General features: G+C 51.2%; 1 protein-coding gene across 2 annotated transcripts in view; it reads left to right on the top strand.

The window, feature by feature from the left end:
* AKNA (AT-hook transcription factor) overlaps positions 1-20,289 on the top strand; it is a 58,850-nt gene that overhangs the window by 22,886 nt on the left and 15,675 nt on the right. For both annotated transcript variants that reach the window (XM_061426621.1, XM_061426619.1), the window contains exons 4-13: positions 1,014-1,088; positions 8,031-8,187; positions 8,919-9,076; positions 11,616-11,675; positions 14,215-14,342; positions 14,801-15,008; positions 16,721-16,875; positions 16,975-17,154; positions 17,991-18,237; positions 19,639-19,745. In XM_061426621.1, coding sequence (XP_061282605.1) covers positions 1,014-1,088; positions 8,031-8,187; positions 8,919-9,076; positions 11,616-11,675; positions 14,215-14,342; positions 14,801-15,008; positions 16,721-16,875; positions 16,975-17,154; positions 17,991-18,237; positions 19,639-19,745 — 1,475 coding nt within the window. The remainder of the gene's footprint in view (positions 1-1,013; positions 1,089-8,030; positions 8,188-8,918; positions 9,077-11,615; positions 11,676-14,214; positions 14,343-14,800; positions 15,009-16,720; positions 16,876-16,974; positions 17,155-17,990; positions 18,238-19,638; positions 19,746-20,289) is intronic.

Here is a 20,289-nt window from a genome sequence, read left to right as displayed (position 1 = left end):
CAGAGTCTCCCACATTCTGGGGTTTTATGATACACCCTCTGATATCTTTTCATATGTCTCCTTGTCCTCTCTTTGTCCTGTGTTTTGCCCAGTTAGAACTAGAGGTGTTTCCAGGTTGTAGTCGTTTGCTTATTTCCCCCCGATCGTAGTTCCATGTGGGTAGGGATTTTTGGCAAGAGTCCATCATAGGTGGTGCCTTCAGGAAGCGTAAACTGCCTGTTGGTCTCATTTGTGATATTGACTCTTGATGGCCATTACCTTGATCCAGGCTTTCACTGAGGGCGACAGAGCGGTAGTACCCTGCTTTTTTTTTTTTTTGCTGGAAATCTTCTATAAAATAAAACTTTCCTTCATCAACTATTTGGTTACCAAGGGCTCATTCACGTGGGAAAGACAGGAGAAATGCTGGATTCTGTCCTTCTAACGACCAGTTTTCAGAACAATGCATGGGTTCCCTGGCCTTCTTCAAAGGTGACCAGTGACATTTGTTTTTGCTTTTCCTCTGTAAGGACTTGTTTTAAGAAGCACTTCAGTTTTGTTTCTGGCAGGTTGTAACTCTGAGTAAATGCAACTGTGATTTTCAAGTCTTCTATTTTCCTACCAGTGGACCCTTAGATGGTTCATTCAATCAGCCATTCAGAGATATTGACTAAGCACATATTACTTAACTCCTGGGAGTAGAGCCATGGGGAAGACACACGCAGGCAGAGTTCAGATAGATAGGCAAGTAGCTGAGATTCTCTGTGACCGGTTATGCATAGCAGTGAGCTGGCCCTGAGGCCATCGCCGCTGTCAGGGCTATAGACAGGTCGGTGCATGAGTGGTCCTGCGGCCTCAGACCCTCCAGAATTTGGCCATGGGGTCTGCACTGCAGGGGTCTGCTGCACTGCCACTACCGAGCCCTTTCCCTCCGAGGCACTCAGAGGCCCCCTTTGGGGAGTGGGTTCCCGGGGTGGGGGGAAATCTCACAGTCAGAGGCCTGGTGTGTGACCTCGTTGCCCCCCTTTCCGCAGGAGGACTATCACAAGCTCCTCACCAAATATGCCGAGGCCGAGAACACCATCGACCAGCTGCGCCTCGGGGCCAAGGTACTAGGCCGGGTAGGGTGGAGGGGTGGAGGGGTGGAGGGGTGGAGGGGCGGAGGGGTGACGCTTTTCCCTAGCCACTGCCTCCTGCCTCCAGAGACCCTGGGGCTAGGGGACGCAGTCCTTCCTTGTTCTACCGTAGGGTCACTCTGTGACCCTGGGGCGGCAACCTGCCCTCTCCAGGCTGCTGATGAGCTCTGAGTCCTCGAATCCTAGAATCTGGGGTGCCCAGGAATTTCACCAGAAGCTCTCCTTCTAGATAAACTCTGGAGTAAGACCACCTGGGCGCAACTCTTGTCTCCATTACTGACTAGGTCTGTGACCCTAAGGAAGTTACCTGGACTCTCTGAGCCCCAAGGGAGTAGTGCAGAATTTCTGCTCAAACCTGGGGCTAACACTCCCCTTTGCCTTTCTCCTCCCCTGTCTCCTCACCTACAGCCTCTCCACCCGTTCTGAATGTCTAGTGCAGGAGAGGGGAGTGTGGAGGGGGAAGTCGGTCCCCCCACATCCTGCCCAGTCCTCACCCAGTCTATGGGAGGCTGTGAACACTGCACTTGGGACCTTCCCCTTTTCTGGGGTGAGGCAGGAAGTGGGACTTGTCGCAGTCCCTCCTGGCTTCCTGCTTCCGCCTACGGGCCTCTTGCCTCATCAAGCAGCAGTGGAGGAGGGGTGGGAGCTGGGGTGCAGAGATGCAGACCCTCCCTCTCACTTGCCTCCTCTCTCAGGGCCCCCACCCAGGCTGCCCCCATCCTGCTCCGAGACCCTCTCCCTGCCAGGGAGCTGCTTTCCACCATCTAGCAGCTCCTTTTCCACGATGTGTTGCCAAGGCCGCCACGTTGAGAAAGTGGAGGGGCCCTGTTCTAGGAGCAAGACTTCCCCACGTCCCCACATGCTCCTGACACAGGCAGATCCTTTCTGTCCTGGCCTCCTTGGCACAGCTGTAAAAGGGGGTTAAACACACTTGCTCCTCGGAAGGAAACCTGTGACCAACCTAGACAGCACATTCAATAGCAGAGGCATCATTCTGCCCACAAAAGTCCGTATAATCAAAGCTATGGTTTTTCCAGTAGTCATGTGTGGATCTGAGAGTTGGACTATAAAGAAAGCGGAGTGCTGAAGAATTGATGCTTTTGAACTGTGGTGTTGGAGAAGACACTTGAGAGTCCCTTGGACTGCTCGGAGATCAAACCGGTCAATCCTAAAGGAAATCAACCTTGAATATTCATTGGAAGGACTAATGCTGAAGCTGAAGTTCCCAATATTTTGGCTACCTGAGGCAAAGAGCCAATTCATTAGAAAAGACCCTGATGCTGAGAAAGATTGAAGGCAAAAGGAAAAGGGGGCAACAGAGGATGAAATGGTTAGATAGCATCACAGACTCAATGGACATGAATTAGAGCAAACTCTGGAAGATAGAGGGCAGGGGAGCCTGGAGTGCTGCAGCCCATGGGGTTGCAAAGAGTTGGACACAACTTAGGGACTGAACAACAGCAGGCCTCCTGGGAGCCATTGGGCTGCCCCCTCCCAACCCCCATGTCTTCAGGCTTCTTTCAGCTCTCTGAGTCAGATTCAGGGGCAGAAAGAGAGCTGGAGGACTGTTGAGGGGGCTTGATAAGACATCCCTTCTGGGGAAACCACATTGTCATAGGCTCCTAGAAGGTCCAAGGAGAAACGGTCTGGTCATCAGGTCCCCTGTCTCACAGATTGGAGAATCAGGACCCCAAAAGGGGCAGAGGTTGCCAAAGGTCAAGGTCAAGAACAGAGGCTGAGAATATCTTCTCCCTCCCTCCTTTCCTACCTTCCTCCTTTACTCTTGAAAGGGAATGAGTCTGGGTTTTGGAAGTACTTATCTAAGAATCAGAGAATATTAACAGTATTAAAATGAAGGTGTTCATTGGGTGCCCTTGTGTGCCAGGCACAGAGTAGGCATGAGCAGGGGGACTCAGTGGGATCACAGCCATGTGCATCTCCTGGACATTTCCCCCGACCCAGTAGGGACTCACCATGTGGGGAGCCAGCCTGGCTGGTATCCCAGACCCCAGTGTGTGAAGAGGTAAGGTAGAAGAGGCCAGGAACGGTGCAGCGTTAGCTCACCTGCTTTTGCTTTCTAGAAAAAGTGATTCTTTGGCCTGAGAATTCTCCTCAAGAGAAAGGTGGGTACACGTCAGCTCGACTCTCCTGGAAGCAAAACAATCCTCTCCCCGACCTGGGAAACAGTACAGGCAGGACTCACGTCCCAGCGTGCTGAGAAGGACGTGGAGCCTGAGTGGGGAGGGGCCTCACTGGGTCTGCAGAGCTTGGGGAGCTGAGTTTCCAGCCGGGCCTCTCACTGTGTCCAGAGCTCTGTCCAGGCTCGGGAAACCCCAGGATGGCTTCCTGCTCAGAGCCCTCGCCAGGGAGGCCAGCTCACAGAGGCAAAAGTGTTACTGCTCCTGCAGGCTGAGCTGCTGAGAGTCCCTTGGACTGCAAGGAGATCCAACCAGTCCATCCTAAAGAAAATCAGTCCTGAATACTCATTGGAAGAACTGATGCTGAAGCTGAAACTCCAATACTTTGACCACCTGATGCAAAGAACTGACTCATTTGAAAGGACCCTCATGCTGGGAAAGACTGAAGGCAGGAGGAGAAGGGGACGACAGAGGAAAAGATGGTTGAATGGCATCACCAACTCAACGGACTTGAGTTTGAGTAAACTCCAGAAGCTGGCGATGGACAGAGAGGCCTGGTGTGCTGCAGTCCATGGGGTCACAAAGAATCAAACACGACTGAGCGACTGAACTGAACTGAACTGAACTGAGGTTGAGCTGGCTGGAGTGACCTTCCCAGCAGCCAGCTGAGCCACTCACTCTGCTCAGAGCCCCCAGGGGAAGGCCTGGACCCCAGGCCAGGGATGTGACCCTGGAGACCCAAGCCAGGCACAGCAGTAGAGGAGCAGCGACAGGTGGGGACCAGGGGAAGGAGACTGGCATTTGCTGAGCAGTAAAAGCTGCCAGGCCCCAGGCTAAGCATACTGCCAGGGTCAACTCATTTGATCCTCTTCACAAGAGGAAACTGAGGCTCGGCCAGTTGGAGCGATTTGTGCAAACTTTCCACAGCTGGTAAGAGATTAAAAGTGGGGGATTAAACTCTGCCTGATTCCAGAGTGGGCACTGTTTCTCGCTGTGCCTGGGTGAGCTCCGCTCAGGCCCTGGCAAGGTATGTGGCAGAGGCATAGGGACAAGGTAGAATGAGGATATTACAGTGTAATAACAATAGCAATAAGTGATGCTACGGACTACTGTCCTAAGTCATCTACCACTGGGGAAACTGAGGCACAGAGGTTAAGGGATTCACCCAAGATCACTCGCCAAGCAGGTGCCAAACCTGGGGTTTGAGCCCAGTGTTCTGGCTGCAAAGCCCACTCCGAGTCGACTGTCTTTTTAGGCTTACGAGTTTATTTATGTATTTATTTTTTTAGGTTTAACAGAGCCAAACTTGATGATCCTGGTTTCTGCCGCTGAGGTGGCTGACCAGGGAGTCCCAGGGCCTGGCCTGGGGGCACCACTGGATCTGGTCTGGGGTGGAAGCAGGGAGGGAGATAGGGCTGATCAAGAGTCAGTGCCCGGGGACCAGCTTAGGGTCAGAATTTATAGGGGTGCCCTGGCTCAGCCAGTGAAGAATCCACCTGCAACGCGGGAGACCTGGGTTCTATCCCTGGGTTGGGAAGATCCCCTGGAGAAGGAAAAGGCTACCCACTCCAGTATTCTGGCCTGGAGGATTCCATGGACTGTATAGTCCATGGGGTCGCAAAGAGTCAGACAAGACTGAGCAAGTTTCACTTCACTTCACTTCCTGCATTCACTACCCTGGGGCCATCTCCCTCCAGCTGCTGTCCTCCATCTCAGCTGTAGGAGGGTCTGGAGGGGTTGAGACCGGAAGTTACCCCAGAGAGAATCAGGGGGCATGACACAAAACCGTCTTTCCTGAAGTGTGTGTTCTGCAAGCCACCTGGTGGGGGTGGGGGTGGGGATGCAAGGATGGGGGAGGGGCTGGGGGAGGGGGACGGGGGGAAGTAGGGAGAAGGGCTAGGGAGGTTTGTGTGTTCTGAGGGGTTGAGGAAACATTTCCTATTCTCTCCACTCCCCGCCCCTTTCATAAAGTCCATTAGCATTTTAAAGGCTGTGTGAAACCCAGCTGTGCTGAGAATAGTTGGTTATTTAACCCGCTGCTTCCCACCCTTGCTGGTCCACCCTTCTCTGCTTAACACCCTTGAGGGAGCCAGTCCAGCCTCAGGGAGCACCATGGGATGCCCTGGTTTAAATGCGGGGTGGCCCTGGGTTAGGTCCTGCCCGTGTCATGAGACAGGTTGGGAGGGGCAGGCCTGAAGCCTCTCAGCGATTGCCCACACTCACCCCCAGCTCCCTGCTTTCCTGGGCCTCCACACAGGCTGTTGGTCCCTCTGCGGAAACAGAGGTGCTGAGAACTGCTTGTTCCTGTTGCTCCCCCAGGTTGGGGTCTTTGGGGGGGAGCCAGGCCTGAGGATAGGGGATGGGCAGGGTAGGGCAAGGGGGAACATGCAGGAGGGCCAGGCCTTCCCCAGATTTGGGTCACCTTGGGAGGAGAGGGGTGCTGGGGGGCACATCCCCCCAGGCAGGCCTGAGCAGATGGCCAAGGGGATTATTAAAATCCAGCTTTGTTCTCATCAGAGGCTGGGCCTGAAAGAGGGGGGAGGCAGCAGGGGCCAAGCCATGGCTGGGCCATTGTCCCTCACTTTGGAGGAGATTGCTCTGCCATGGCCAGGACGTGAAGAGCAGCTTAAGCAGGCAGAGGCTGCCTGTCTATAGGCCTGGGAGCCCACCCTGAACTGTCCACTCCTGACCTTGGGGGAGCAGAGGGTAGTAAGATAAGCTGCCTGATGCCGAGGACTGGGGGCACTGAGGCACCATGGGAGAGTAGCTTTTTTAGGGACCTGCCTCCATGAGGGCCAGATAAATAACAATGGCAATGATGATGGTGGGAGCGATGGTGGTGGAAACAGTTACACCGCCGATGACGACAAACACGAGGTGATGGCTGCTGTTCATCGAGCACTCTGGGCACAGACAGGTTAGTCCAACCAGCTGTTGGAGGACTCGAAGCCAGAAGTAGAGCTTCGACGTGAACCCAGGCATACAGAGCTCATACACTCAGCGGGGGATCAGCGGACTTCCTGTTTAGAGGGCCAGATAGTGATTATTTTCAGCTCTGTGGGCCGTACATTTTCTGTGGTAACGATTCATTTCTGCCATTATCGCATGAAAGCAACCACAGACAATACATAAAGCAAGCAAGCGTGGCTGTGTTCACTAAAACCATGTTCGTTAAAACAAACCATAGTTTGCCAGGCTCTGCTTTAAACCACTGTATGGCACTCGGGTCTTCAGCCTCAGATGGTCTTCCCTGACTCTCTACCTCTCTCCCACATGCTGGACTGTTACCATATGAAATCCATCCTCAAATGATGGAGAGCTGCCACAACTGAGAAACAATCCCTTCACTTGTTGGTTTATGCATTCATTGAAACAGCTATTAATTGCCTTTATTATCAATGTAATGGTAATTCTTTGAAATGTTTTTATTAAGAAAAATAATAATGATCATATTATTGTAAAATGATTATACTTTACATCTGTTCAGTTCAGTTCAGACGCTCAGTCGTGTCCAACTCTTTGCGACCCCATGAATCGCAGCACACCAGGCCTCCCTGTCCATCACAAACTCCCCGAGTTCACTCAGACTCAAGTCCACGAGTCAGTGAAGCCATCCAGCCATCTCATCCTCTGGCATCCCCTTCTCCTCCTGCCCTCAATCCCTCCCAGCATCAGAGTCTTTTCCAATGAGTCAGCTCTTCGCATGAGGTGGCCAAAGTACTGGAGTTTCAGCTTTAGCATCATTCCCTCCAAAGAAATCACAGGGCTGATCTTCTTCAGAATGGACTGGTTGGATCTCCTTGCAGTCCAAGGGACTCTCAAGAGTCTTCTCCAACACCACAGTTCAAAAGCATCAATTCTTCGGCGCTCAGCTTCCTTCACAGTTCAACTCTCACATCCATACATGACCACAGGAAAAACAATAGCCTTGACTAGACGGACCTTTGTTGACAAAGTAATGTCTCTGCTTTTGAATATGCTATCTAGGTTGGTCATAACTTTCCTTCCAAGGAGTAAGCGTCTTTTAATTTCATGGCTGCAGTCACCATCTGCAGTGATTTTGGAGCCCCCCAAAATAAAGTCTGACACTGTTTCCACTGTTTCCCCATCTATTTTCCATGAAGTGATGGGATGGGACCAGATGCCATGATCTTCGTTTTCTGAACGTTGAGCTTCAAGCCAACTTTTTCACTCTCCTCTTTCACCTTCATCAAGAGGCTTTTTAGTTCCTCTTCACTTTCTGCCATAAGGGTGGTGTCATCTGCATATCTGAGGTTATTGATATTTCTCCCAGTAATCTTGATTCCAGGTTGTGCTTCTTCCAGCCCAGCGTTTCTCATGATGTACTCTGCATATAACTTAAATAAGCATAAATCATAACAAAAATTAATAAGATTATTAATATGGAAAACCATAGACTCTGGAGTCAAAGCAGGGTTATAATCTCAGCCCAAGGATTTTTCAGTTGGAGATTTTGAGTAAGTAACTCAGCCTCTCTGAGTCTCAGTTCCCCCTTCTGTAAAATAGGCCTGTGGTCCCTCCCTCTTAGGACTGCCATAAAGAGAGAAGGAAAGGATGCATAAGCCCTTGGCCCAGTATTTGGCCCCCACCCAAAGGCAGTAGTTATTATCCATTTTTAATTTATTTATATTTATTTATTTACATCTATTATCCATCTTTATTGAGCACCTGAGTGATGGCATGAATGAAGGGGATGCCTTCTGCGTGGTTTGGGCCACCTCTGACTGGGCTCTGCCATGCCTCCCCTCCCTGACAGGTGAACCTGTACTCAGACCCGCCCCAGCCCAGCCACAGCATCCACACGGGGACGATGCCCCAGGGGACCAAGGTCTTGTCCTTCACCATCCCGCAGCCCCACTCTGTGAAGTGGTATGTGGGCCCCGCCGAGGGCCCGCAGGTCTCTGAGGCTTCAGGTGAGTCTGGGAGACAAGATGTGTCTGGAGGCTTCTCTGTGGTGACTGCTCTGGGGACACTTGGTCCACCCCAGGGTGGCCCTAGCTTCAGGCTGGGGAAGAGAAGGAGGGAGGTGAGGCCCCTCTCTGGGCCCTGTGACTTGAAGAGGTCAGATGGAGATGTGGAAATGTCTGCTTTGAGCCAGAGCTGCGTGGGTGAAGCCCTAGCTCTCTCTACTTAGCAGCTGGATGGTCTTGGACAATTTGTATGACAAAGTGCATCATCACAGTAGAGCCCATATCAGGCTTGACCCTGCACCAAGCCTTGCCATGCACAGCCTCAGTTAATCACATCAACCCGGTGAGGTCCCCACTGGTGTTACCACACTGACAGTCAAGGCAGCCAAGGCTTGGCGAGGTGATGGCATGAAGAAGGTCACACCGCTACAGAGGAGGGTCGGGATTTGAACCTCCATCGTTCTGAGCTGAAGCTCACACTATTGACTGGGAACCCAGAGGTCTGGCTTGGCCTCTAGCTGTGTGGTCCTGGGCAAATTTGCACCTTGTCCTTGCCTATAAATGGGGACAACACTGCCCAGGTCACTTCCTGGGGCTGGCAGAAAGGTGGGGAGATGGTGAGAAGGCTGAGCTGTTACTGGAGGATGGAGGTGGTGGTTTTGAAGTTGAGCACTAGTCTCTCAGCCCAGGAAGGACTGTTCTTGGCCCCAACATGTAGTGACTGCGTATTCCAGGGTCGCCATCAGCTGGAGGAGACCCGAGCCCCTCCTCACCTTCCAGCATGCCCACCCCAGGGTGGCTTCAGGAGGACGCAGGGGGCATTGCCCAGGACCAGCCCTCAGTGGAGCAGGCCCAGGAGCTGGCTTCTCAGGCCAGCCGGTTCCTGACCAAGGTGAGTGGAACCCCAGCTTTGCCCACGGGAGACAGACTTCCTTTGGAGAAAGCAGACCTTCTACCCACTTGGGGGAGGGGCTGTCTGTGTGCCCGGCTCACTCATCACTCCCCTGCAGCAGTTAACTTGGGACTTTCCTGCTGGTTTTAGAGGCCACAGAGCTCCAGCCTCCTCCTTGTCCCCCAGCGCTAGGTTTAACTCCCTTTTTGGCACTGTGTCTCATCAAACTCTGTCTAACTGTGCTTGCAAGTATCTCCTGGTTCACTCCTGGGGGAGACTTTCAGCTTTTTCAGGATTCTGGAAGGGTTATGGAACCTTTACTTTCCGTTTTCCTCTTTGGATCACCCCACTTCTCTAGTTCTTTTCATTATGGAATCCATTCTCAGTTACTTCTCAAGAGGCCTTTTCATTTTCATTGCAATAACTATGAGTTTGTTATTGTTTGTAACTATACGCTTGGCCTTTTTCCAAAAGTACTTTAAAGCGGCTTAGAAAATACCCGCATTATAACCACATTCTGAAAACAGAAGCGAGGAAACTGGGGTAAAGGGGAAGTATGCGTAAGAAAAAAAATAAAATGAACTTAGGGAGAAGTGAACAAACAAAGACCCTGAACACTTCATCAGATTCACGTTTGGCTTTGAACTTCTTAGTAGTCAATGCAAAAAGGGAAACGCAATAGTTTCGTCACCATGTCCAAAAAACAAATTCTTTCAAAGAAACGCTACCATTTTCCTTTCTTTCTTTCTTTCTTGGTAAAAACTTTACTGAAATATAATTCACATAACATGCAGTTCAGTCATTGAAAGTTCATGCTTCATGGCTTTCAGTCCTTCATAGTTGTGTTGCCATCAACACGATCGATTTTAGAACATCTTCATCATGCACTAAGGAACTCCATATCCATTAGGCAGTCACTTCCCATTCCCCTTCTCCCCAGCCCCAGTCAGCTGCTCATCTACTTTCTGTCTCTTTGAATGCATGCTAAGTCGCTTCAGTTGTGTCTGACTCTTTTCTAGCTTGCCAGGCTCTTCTCTCCAAGGGATTCTCCAGGCAAGAACACTGGAGTGGGTTGCCATGCCCTCCTCCAGGGGATCGCCTCCTCTCAGGGGTCGAACCCTTGTCTCCAGCATCTCCTGCATTGGCAGACAGGTTCTTTACCAGGAGCACCACCTGGGCTTCCCTTCTGTCTCTTTGAGTTTACCTGTTGTGGACATTTCGTATAAATGGATTTGCGTACCGTTTGTCCTTTTGTGTCTGGCTTCTTTCACTTAGCACAGTCTTTTCCACACTCACCCATGTTGTAGCAACATGAACTTAATTCCTCTTCATCCCCGCCGTTCTGGGCCCTGTAACTGGAGAGACATTTCTCCTTGTCCTGTGGACTGTAAAGCATCTCAATACTTTTTTTACATTTGATTACACGTCAAAATAGTATTTTAGGTTTATAAAATATCTTATTAAAATTAATTCACCTATGTCTTTTCACATTTTTAGTATGGTTACTGGAACATTTTAAATTACATATGTAGCTTGCATTATGTTTCAGTTTTATATGTTATATAAGTTCTATAATGTAATTATATTAGGAAAAGTTGTATATTTTGGCACTGATCTAGAGCTTTCCTAGAAATCTACAAATAGTCTTTGCCTTTTTTCCTCTAATTAAATTTTTTTTTGGTAACTGTAATAGATACTCATGGTAAAGATCATCACACAGGGCAAAGAATATACTCAGTGAAATTTTCTTTCCCACTCTTGCCCTTCTGCTTTGTACCAAATCTTTAATGAACACACATGTGTTTATAGAAATGGTCACATAAGTATATACACTATGTTGTACCTGGATTTTTTTTAATGTCCCAAATTTGTATATTTCTGAGTAGGCAATAAATTCACTTTGTTCAAAGTTCAGAGAATACATATAGTAGAAAACCTTCCTCCTCTCCCTGTCCTCCCACACCATCCGGTTCTCCTCCCCAGAAGCAGTTAATATTTTAGTTTCTTTCATCCTTCTAGAGATAGTTTATAATATATAAGCAATAGTATTTGCATTTTCCCTTTTTTATTCTCTCTACATTTTATAGCAGATGGCAGCATACATACACACTGGCCTGTACCTTGATTTGATGCTGAAAAGTAGTTCGTGGAGGCATTTATACACAGGAACACACACACACGTGCCTCCCTCCTCGGGATGGCTGCATACTATTTCACGGATAGGCGTCCAGATTGCTTCCTGTCGCCTCACCCCCACCAGGATGCAGCTAATATCCTGCCTCATAGGTTTCATGCACATGAATGAAATAAAATCAAATCCTGGAATCTCCGCTTAGATTTTCCCCAAGGCTGCCATGGCCAGAGCCAGTGCTGGAGCCTGTTTCTGGCACCTGCCTCTCTGTGCTTGTCAGAAAACCCACATCCCAAGGCGGGACCCAGCTCCCTATGCCAAAGTGTGACTGTGGCTAAGTGTGGGAGTTGGCAGAGCTCACCTGAGCCTGGATTAATGGAGTGTGTTTCTTTCCCCTCCAATGCCCAGGTGGAGTCCTTTATAGAGCTGATACACGCAGGACGGCTGACACCCCAGGACCAACTCAAGGTACTGTCCTCTTCAGAAGCTGCCCGCTGAGCTGCTAGACGACTGCTCTGTGTCCCATAGCACAGTCTCCAAAGCCTTGTTTGCTGCAAGACGGACTGGGGAATCCCAGACACCGTGTCTCCCTTTTGAACAGACAGCCCCGCTTAGCTTTCCATGATAATGATCGCTAGAGCACTTATTATGCAGTGGTGGTGGTGTACCAGGCTCTGTGGCAAGCCCTTGATGTACATTAATTCATTTTATCATCATAAAAACCTGGCGAGGCAGTTACAGTCATCGCCCCCCATAAATGGAATGAACTGAAACCCAGAGAGGTGACTTGAAGACCACACAGCCAGTAGGGCGCAGCCCAAATGGAGTTCTGTCTGATTCCCAAGTCCAGGGTCGTAACCACTGCCCTGCCCAGCTCCCCACTGATTATCCTACCTGTCAACAACCAGGAAAAGGCATTTCCTTTTTAAATTTTCTTTATTATAAAAGCGATTGCTAAAGCTTGAAAACTGAGGATGGGGAGGCAAAGAGATCCCCTAATCTAACCATTATTGGCTTATTTCCTTCTGGACTCCAGTATTTCTAGGTAACTATGGTCACTCATGGAGAAGGCGATGGCACCCCACTCCAGTACTCTTGCCTGGAAAATCCCATGGACAGAGGAGCCTGGTGGGCTGGAGTCCATGGGTCGCTGAGTCGGACACGACTGAGCGACTTCACTTTCACTTTTCACTTTCCTGCATTGGAGAAGGAGATGGCAACCCACTCCAGTGTTCTTGCCTGGAGAATCCCAGGGACGGGGGAACCTCGTGGGCTGCCGTCTATGGGGTCGCACAGAGTCGGACACAACTGAAGAGACTTAGCAGCAGCAGCAGCAGAATGGTCACTCATAAAATTTAGATTTCTGCTGCATCAGACAGGGTCCCAGGAAGGAGCAGTTGGAGCTCTCAGAGCTGCAGGTGTAGGGATCAGTGAAGGAGCTGTTAGCAGGGGTGTGGGCGGCAGCCTCAGGGGGGCTGGCAAGGGACAGAGAAGCCCAGGGACTCACACCTGCCTGAAGCTGCTCTCTCCCAGGTCTCTCCCCTCCCACCCTCTGACCTCTAATAGATGCCTCCCCTAGAAAGACCCCAGGGGAAGGTACAGCTGGGAGCTCAGCTGAGGCTCAAGGCATAGAGCAGGGTGAGGAGAGGAGCCGAGGGGGAGGACTGGGAGGGGCAAACGCAACATCCTTGGTTTGACCGTTTTCACTGTTATTATGTAGCAGTTGCTGTGCTGTTATACGGCTTCCCAGGTGACACTGGTGGTAAAGAACCCACCTGCCCTTGCAGGAGACGCAAGAGACGCGGGCCCATCCCTGGGTGGAGGCGATCCCCCGGAGGAGGGCGTAGCAGCCCACTCCAGTATTCCTGCCTGGGCAGTCCCACGGACAGAGGGGACTGGCCTGTTACAGTGGACAGGGTTGCAAAGAGCTGGACACGGCTGGAGTGACTCAACAGGCATGCATGCTGCACACATGCTCCAGTTACAAGATATGTCACATGGATAGCATTATCCCATTGAGTAGGCAGTCAAGGACCTTGAAAATCAAAATTATTCTTTTTCTTCCCCCCTCTTCTAATTCCTCCATATCCAGGGAAGTTGGGAGCTGTTGGAAGATCAAGCTAGACTGGGGATGAGTCTCTAGGTTGTCCTTGGCCGACCTCTGTCGTCAGCATAGAATGAGTGAGATGAGGATAAGAAGTCAGGGATAATGGTCCCACCTCCCATGGTTCTAGCCAAGAATTAACTAGCATCACGTTTACTATGGGGGCCTCGTGCAATGGTTGGGACTATGAGCTCTGGAGCTCGAGGGCCTGGGTTCAAATCCTAATTCTACAACTTGCTCACTCACTGTGTAACCGTCACCAACTTTAGTAACCTCTCTGTACCTCAGTTTCCTCCTATTTAGATGAAGATGATAAATTACCCCTCTCGTTAGGGTTATGCTGAAGATTAGATGAATAACGCAGCGTCCTTTAGACAAAGCCTCAGTGCTTCGTAAATGTCAATTATTGTTATCAATTGTATGACGGTGATGATAATACATCTGTTGGGTGTATTATCCAACAGGATGTATTGGATTCAGGAGAAGAGTGACTAATATTCCAAAACCCACAGTTTTGAGAATCAAGTATGAGGAACTAAGGCCTCTCAAGAAGTAGGTCTTTATGGATACAGCAATAGTATATTTGACACTGTGACCATCATGAAACATCAGGGTTCTTGTGGGTCTACCCAGGGAAGACTGGCACCCTCTGGGGCTCATGCCAAGGCTCTAAGCCGTGCCTCTGTCCTACCAGTCTAAGGGCAGGGAGATCAACCAGGGCAAACAGGTTCCAGAGGCTACCAACCCCAGCCTTCCAGACACTCAGGAGCCCAGAGGTCTCTGCAGTCCAGGGTGAGTCCCGTAGCCATCCCACGCACCCGCGAGCAGCTCATGCACTGTGTCCGCAAGGACGGAGCCCACAGGGCCTATGCACTCGAGTCTTACTGGCCTGTCGGGTTTCAGGTCTTCCAGCAGCTAAAGGCTGCCCACGCGGCCCTGGAGGAGGACTACCTGAAGGCCTGCAGGGAGTGGCACCTGTCCCAGCAGCTTGCCGGCTCCAAGGGGACACCCAGGAGATTTGATCCTGACAGGTACCTGCTGGGGAGGGAGGCCTGCGAGGACAGATGGGCCAGGCCCCAGGTCCCCGCCCAGAGGGGCACGCTTCATCCTTATAATTCACACACTTGGGGAGCGGCGAGAAATCCCATCCCAATTAGCAGCACGTCCAGATGGGGGATACTCAAAGGCTGAGTTCTGTGTACTTTTAGACTCCCTGCCATGAGAAGTGCCCTTGGAGATAAGAGTGGAATCCCCTCACTAGAGAATGGGGAAACTGAGGCCAGAGGGGAAAGGGATGTACTCAAGGTTCTATACCCAGTTGGTGGCAGAAAGGAACTTGGGCTGAGCCTCCTTATTCCCAGTAGAGTCTGCTTTTATCTTGTTTATTTATAATCTAAATGATGATGTCAGATGGGCCCTCCATGGGCATTTCTGGGGTCTCTACTCTAAAGCACAGCCTTCGAGACCCGCTGATGTTTCCTTGTTCCAGGGAGGTGGAGGCAGAGATATTCCAGCTGGGAATTCGCCTGGATGAGCTGAAGGACCTCATGGACCACAACGAGCAGGAGCCTGGGCAAGTTGGGTCAGACTTGGCTCTGGACAGCCCCCCAGCCACGCCCTCCCCCCACCAGCCAACAGACCTGCCTTCTCCCTTGGAACAAACCCGCACATCGGCCATCCAGACCCTCGGCCCTGAGGTACCTCTTTACTCAACCGTATTAGACTGTTCCTTCATTCACTGGTTTCTCCATTAGTTAGCTTCATGACGTTTGAGAAGTTTGTACCATATGCCGACACTCAAGACACATGGTGGGAATTCAGTAGAAAACAAGCAAAATAACCGGTGGCCTGTGCCCTCATGGGCTCCTCTGGTGGCGCAGATGGAAACGAGTCTGCCTGCAATTCAGGAGACCCGGGTTCAATCCCTGGGTTGGGAGGATCCCCTGGAGGAAGGAACAGCTACCCACCCCAGTACTCTTGCCTGGAGAATTCCACGGACAGAGGGGCCTGGCAGGCTACAGTCCATGGGATAGCAAAGAGTCAGACACAAAGAGTCGGACTGAGCAACTAACACTTTCACCCTCATGGAATATTCTGTAGAGTTAAACTTGTTACTTGAATTTTGATCGGTGCTCTGAAGGAGAATTATGGAGTTCTACACCAAGTAGATAACAAGCTAACATATATGAGTTCATTAAGGAGTCAGAAAAACTTTCCTTGAGGAAGTCATGTTTAAATGAAATCTGAAAAGGAGTAGGAATTACTAGGTGCAGAAGAGGGAAAAAAAATCTGGCAGAAAAAACAGCCTATGCAAAGGCCCTGTGGTTAGAGAATAGACAGTGAGGCGTCCCTTGTCTAAGGGGTCCACATCTAAGAGATGTGGCTGGAGAGGCAGGTAGGGGCCCCAGGAATTAGGTATGTGGTCACATCAGGGGGATGGTTTTAAACTGCTGCTTTTTCAGCAGGGGATGATATAAGAGGATTTGCAGGTTGGGCTTCCCTGGTGGCTCAAATGGTAAAGAATCTGCCTGCAATGCAGCAGACTGTCTGCACGGTGGGAGATACAAGTTTGATCCCTGGGTCAGCAAGATCATCTGGAGAAGGGAATGGCTACCCACTCCAGTATTCTTGCCTGGAGAACCCCATGCACAGAGGAGCCTGGCAGGCTACAGTCCATGGGATCACAAAGAGTTGGGCATGACTGAGAGACTAACACTTTCACCTTCAGAGCTGGGAAGGTGGTGGGGCAGATGCAGAGACATGCATGGACTTGAGAGAGGTTTAGAAGGCGCATTGGACTGGAGCTGGAGTGATGGTGAGAGGAAAGGAGCGAATGATGACCTCCAGGCTTCTAGCTTGTAGACGCAGGTGGATCTGGAGACTATTCACAGAGAGGCTACATGAGATAAGAACCATACATGGAAGGGGCTGTGTAGAATTGTCTCTAGCCCACGTCACAGCCCTATGGGAGATGGCCATCTCTGGTGCATTTTCTTGAGGGACTCCCCTGCTCCCACAGTGAAGGTGTTTTGAGTGGCTGCATGTTCACACTGGAATGAAAATCTGGGTTCAAATCCTGGCACCACCCCTTGCTGCTGTATGGCTTTAGGCAAATCATTTGAGCCTCAAGTACTTGTCTGTAAAATGGGCTGTAATAGCCTGTATACTGGTGGGATTGTTGTCAAGTGATATCTGTACAGTGCCTGGCACATAGCACATTCATGGCAGCTGGTTTTGGAGATCAGTGACCCAGTTCTTACTTTTACACACAGGAAAAGAGTAATAGGCCAGTGAATCTAACCTCTTTCTTGCTCTTCAGCACCCAGCGTGAGCCTGGCATAAGGTAGGTCCTTAAAGAGTGGTCTTAGGTATCTGCTGAATCTCTGCCCCTCCTCCTTTCTGGCCCCAGCCCGACGCCACCAGCACTGGCCCCCACCTACTGCCCATGAACTCGGATCTGAGCGCTCCCAGCAACGAGGCAGAGGACGGGCCGCTGGGCCTCCCGGCCCCGCTCAGGCACAAGGAGCTGCGGGTGGAGCAGGATTTCCACGGCCTCCTGGAGCGGTGAGTGCCCACCAGGCCCGAGGCCAGGGCGTCTGGCCCTGTGGTGGGATCTTGCTGGCCTTGTGGGTTGAAGTCACGTTTCTCTGTGTTTTTCTGTAGGTACCTCAGTGTGAAGTCCCTTCCAGAAGCCCTGAGGATGGAGGAGGAGGAGGCGGAGGGCCAGGGCCGCACCCTGGGTTTTGACAGGCCAGATCCAGCTCCAGGAAAAGCGGTGGCCCCAAGGCTCCCCACCAGGCAGCCCCCGGCGCAGGCTGAGAGAAGTCATGGGGTTCCCCTCGAGTAGGTCACTGAGCTTTCCCCGCTGGTCCCACACCAGCTCAGAAACCACAGGGGTAGTAACAGTCCTAGGAGCTAGACAGCCCTTTACAGTTTAGAAACGGCTTTCCCGACCTGTAGTTCAGTGTCTCTACAAACCATGAAATATACACCATTGATAGCACTTGAAATGATTTCGGGAGGCGTGGGATGAGATCTCTCGTAGGAGAGATGCAGCATTAAATGGCATCACTCTTATTCTCAGTCTTAGAGATTCCATGTACAACAAGGAGAAAGTCTCAGGGCTATAAAGTCTTCAGGGCCTCTCTTGATCTTCCTTTAAAAAGAGAGAAAGAGAAAGAAAGCCAGCAGGCCTCAGGCCAAGAGCCTTTACTAGGCAACAGGATTTATCTAGACTATGATAATGCTGTTTTCATGTTCCTTGTACTTATTTGCAAAGTTTGCTTCTGTCTGTAACACAAAATACTGGTCTTCTGTTTACGATAGTGACATGGTCTTTTTGAGTAGATGGAAGTTGATGGAAATGGCTGGAATAGGAAAGAGGGAAGGCAAATTCCAGAAGCCTGGGCAAGGGTACTCTGGCACCTCTATTTCTGCACGGTTTCTGCCCTGGCGTATGGGGCGGGTTTGTCAGCACCCTCATTTTACAGTTGAGATAAGTGTGCTTCAGAGAGGGCGGTGCCTTGCCCAGGGTCACACAGCAAGAGGGCGGCAGCATAGGGTGACGATGGAGGGGTGCCTGACTCCAGAGCTCGTGTCCTGCATTGCATGGCTCCCAGGACAGAGCTGCCCAGCCCATGCCAGGGCTCAGGGGCACCATGCCTCTCCTTCCCTGCCAGGGAGACCATGGAGCAGATGGCGCCTGTGAAGCCAGCAGATGTCTGTGCATCCGTGACCAGAGACGGGCACCTGCAGGGTCTGGGCAAAGCCGAGGAGGTCCCTCCCGGCCACAGCAGGCCCCCCCATCCTCGGGTCCCCAAGTCCGCAACGTCCCACCAGAGCAGTCTGGCCAGCCTCGAGGGAAGTGGCATCTCTGAGCGCCTCCCACCAAAGTCTCTGCACCAGGCCGGCGGGCCCCCGCTGGAGGTACGTGTGGGTGCGGGGCCTCTGCCTCCATCTCCCCCAGCCTCCTGCCTCCAGGCCTTTGCTCAGAGTGCCTGCTTCTCCCGCCTCTACCGTGGCTCCCCGCACCTCCACCCCTCTACCTGGACCTACTCTTTGTCCTCTGAGACCTGTAGCTCAGTGCCTGTATCTTTCTGAGGCTGCTTAGCACAGCTGAAGGTGGGGGTGGTATCTTTGACTCCAAGTAGTTTGTGCCATGAGAATGGCACTTTTTAAACTATGACAGGAATCACAAATCACTGTGGAAATATGATTTATGGGATGGATCCTCCCCTAAAAAACCACATAAGGGGATTTCCCAGGGGTTAAGACTTCGCCCTCCAATGCAGGGGGCACAAGTGCAATCCCTGCTAGGGGAGCTAAGATCCTACATGCCGTGTAGTAAAAAAAAATAAATAAAAAATAAAAGAGAAGCAATATTGTAACAAATTCAATAAAGACCATATAGTCCACATCCAAAAAAATAAACACATACATTTGCATGTGTACACACACACACACCCCTATAGTCCTAATGAGCCCATGGTAAGGAATGTGCTCTCGGCCATGAACTCATTGAGGGCAGACACCCGTGTCTCTGTTGGTGATCTTTGCCCCTTGCGTTAGACATGGCATGTTGGAGGTGTGCATGGTTGATCAGTTTGGTTTTCCCAATTCATGCTGCTGCTGCTAAGTTGCTTCAGTCGTGTCCCAACTCTGTGCGACCCCATAGACGACAGCCCACCAGGCTCCCCTGTCCCTGGGATTCTCCAGGCAAGAACACTGGAGTGGGTTGCCATTTCCTTCTCCAATGCATGAAAGTGAAAAGTGAAAGTGAAGTTGCTCAGTTGTGTCTGACTCTTAGCAACCCCATGGACTGCAGCCTACCAGGCTCCTCTGTCCATGGGATTTTCCAAGCAAGAGTACTGGAGTGGGGTGCCATTGCCTCCTCCAATCCCAATTTATGGCACCTGGGCATTTCTGCAATCAGGTAGAACACGTCATTCCAGGCCCACCCTGGAAGACGTGTGGATTCGAGAATCCCATTCTCGCAGTGGGACTGCTTTCTCCTCCTCCCCTTTCTATTTCTCAGCTCAGGAACTCTGTGACAGTCTCCCTCCCAAGGGCCCTGGCTCTCACCCCTCAGGGACATGGGGCATGCTCAGGGTCCTCTCGGGGCGTGGAGTCCCTGCTGTTGGCCCGGGGCTTATGCCAGGCCCTGAGTACTTCAGGACCCCGCACGCCCAGGGCCTGGCTATTGGGAGCTGGGCCAGCCTCCCTGTCTGTGAGCCTCTGGAATGTGAGGCCCAGGCCAGCACTGGGGAAGGGTTTCCCAGTGTTCCCCGGGCACATTCCTCAGATTTAAAGGGACACTGTCTCTTTCAGGAGCCCTGGATGGCATCCCCCGAGACAGACAGTGGCTTCGTGGGCTCAGAAACCAGTAGAGTATCGCCCCTCACTCAGACCCCAGAGCACCGGCTCTCCCAGATCAGGTAATGGGGACCCCATCAGTGTTACCCACTTGGGGTAGGCTGAGAATCAAAGTGCCTGTGAGCTCAGAACAGGGTCTGGGCATTCTCAGAGCCCCACACTTCATTCCCACCAAGGATGGGTTATTGCCTTCATGTTATGGATAGAGGGAAAGTGACTTGCCCAGGGTCACTCTGCCACGTATTGACAGACTGGGAATTTGTTGAACAAATGGGTGATGAAACGGTGAATGAATAAGATGTGCCGGGAGGGTGTCGTGACAGAGCTGCCAGGTTGAGTGACAGCCTCCAAAGCCAGAGGAAGGTCCCTGGGACTACCCAGGGCTGCGTGGGAAGGGAAGATTACAAACTTCATTGCTGTTTATATTATCTAAAAACTAAGTTGAGCTTTATGACTTTGTGTACATGAGTAGGCAAGTGTACAGCTCTGCAGTTTATAAAGAAAATGTGTGTGTAATGGAGATGCATCCTCAGAAATGCCATCCTGCCAGGGCTGCCGAGTCCCAAAGGATAGGATGGTCTAGCATGTGGAGGGGCTCAGAGGTTG

This window comes from Bos javanicus, chromosome 8, assembly GCF_032452875.1.
Source record: "Bos javanicus breed banteng chromosome 8, ARS-OSU_banteng_1.0, whole genome shotgun sequence".
NCBI classification, from domain to species: domain Eukaryota; kingdom Metazoa; phylum Chordata; class Mammalia; order Artiodactyla; family Bovidae; genus Bos; species Bos javanicus.
This window is presented reverse-complemented; position numbering and strand designations above follow the sequence as displayed.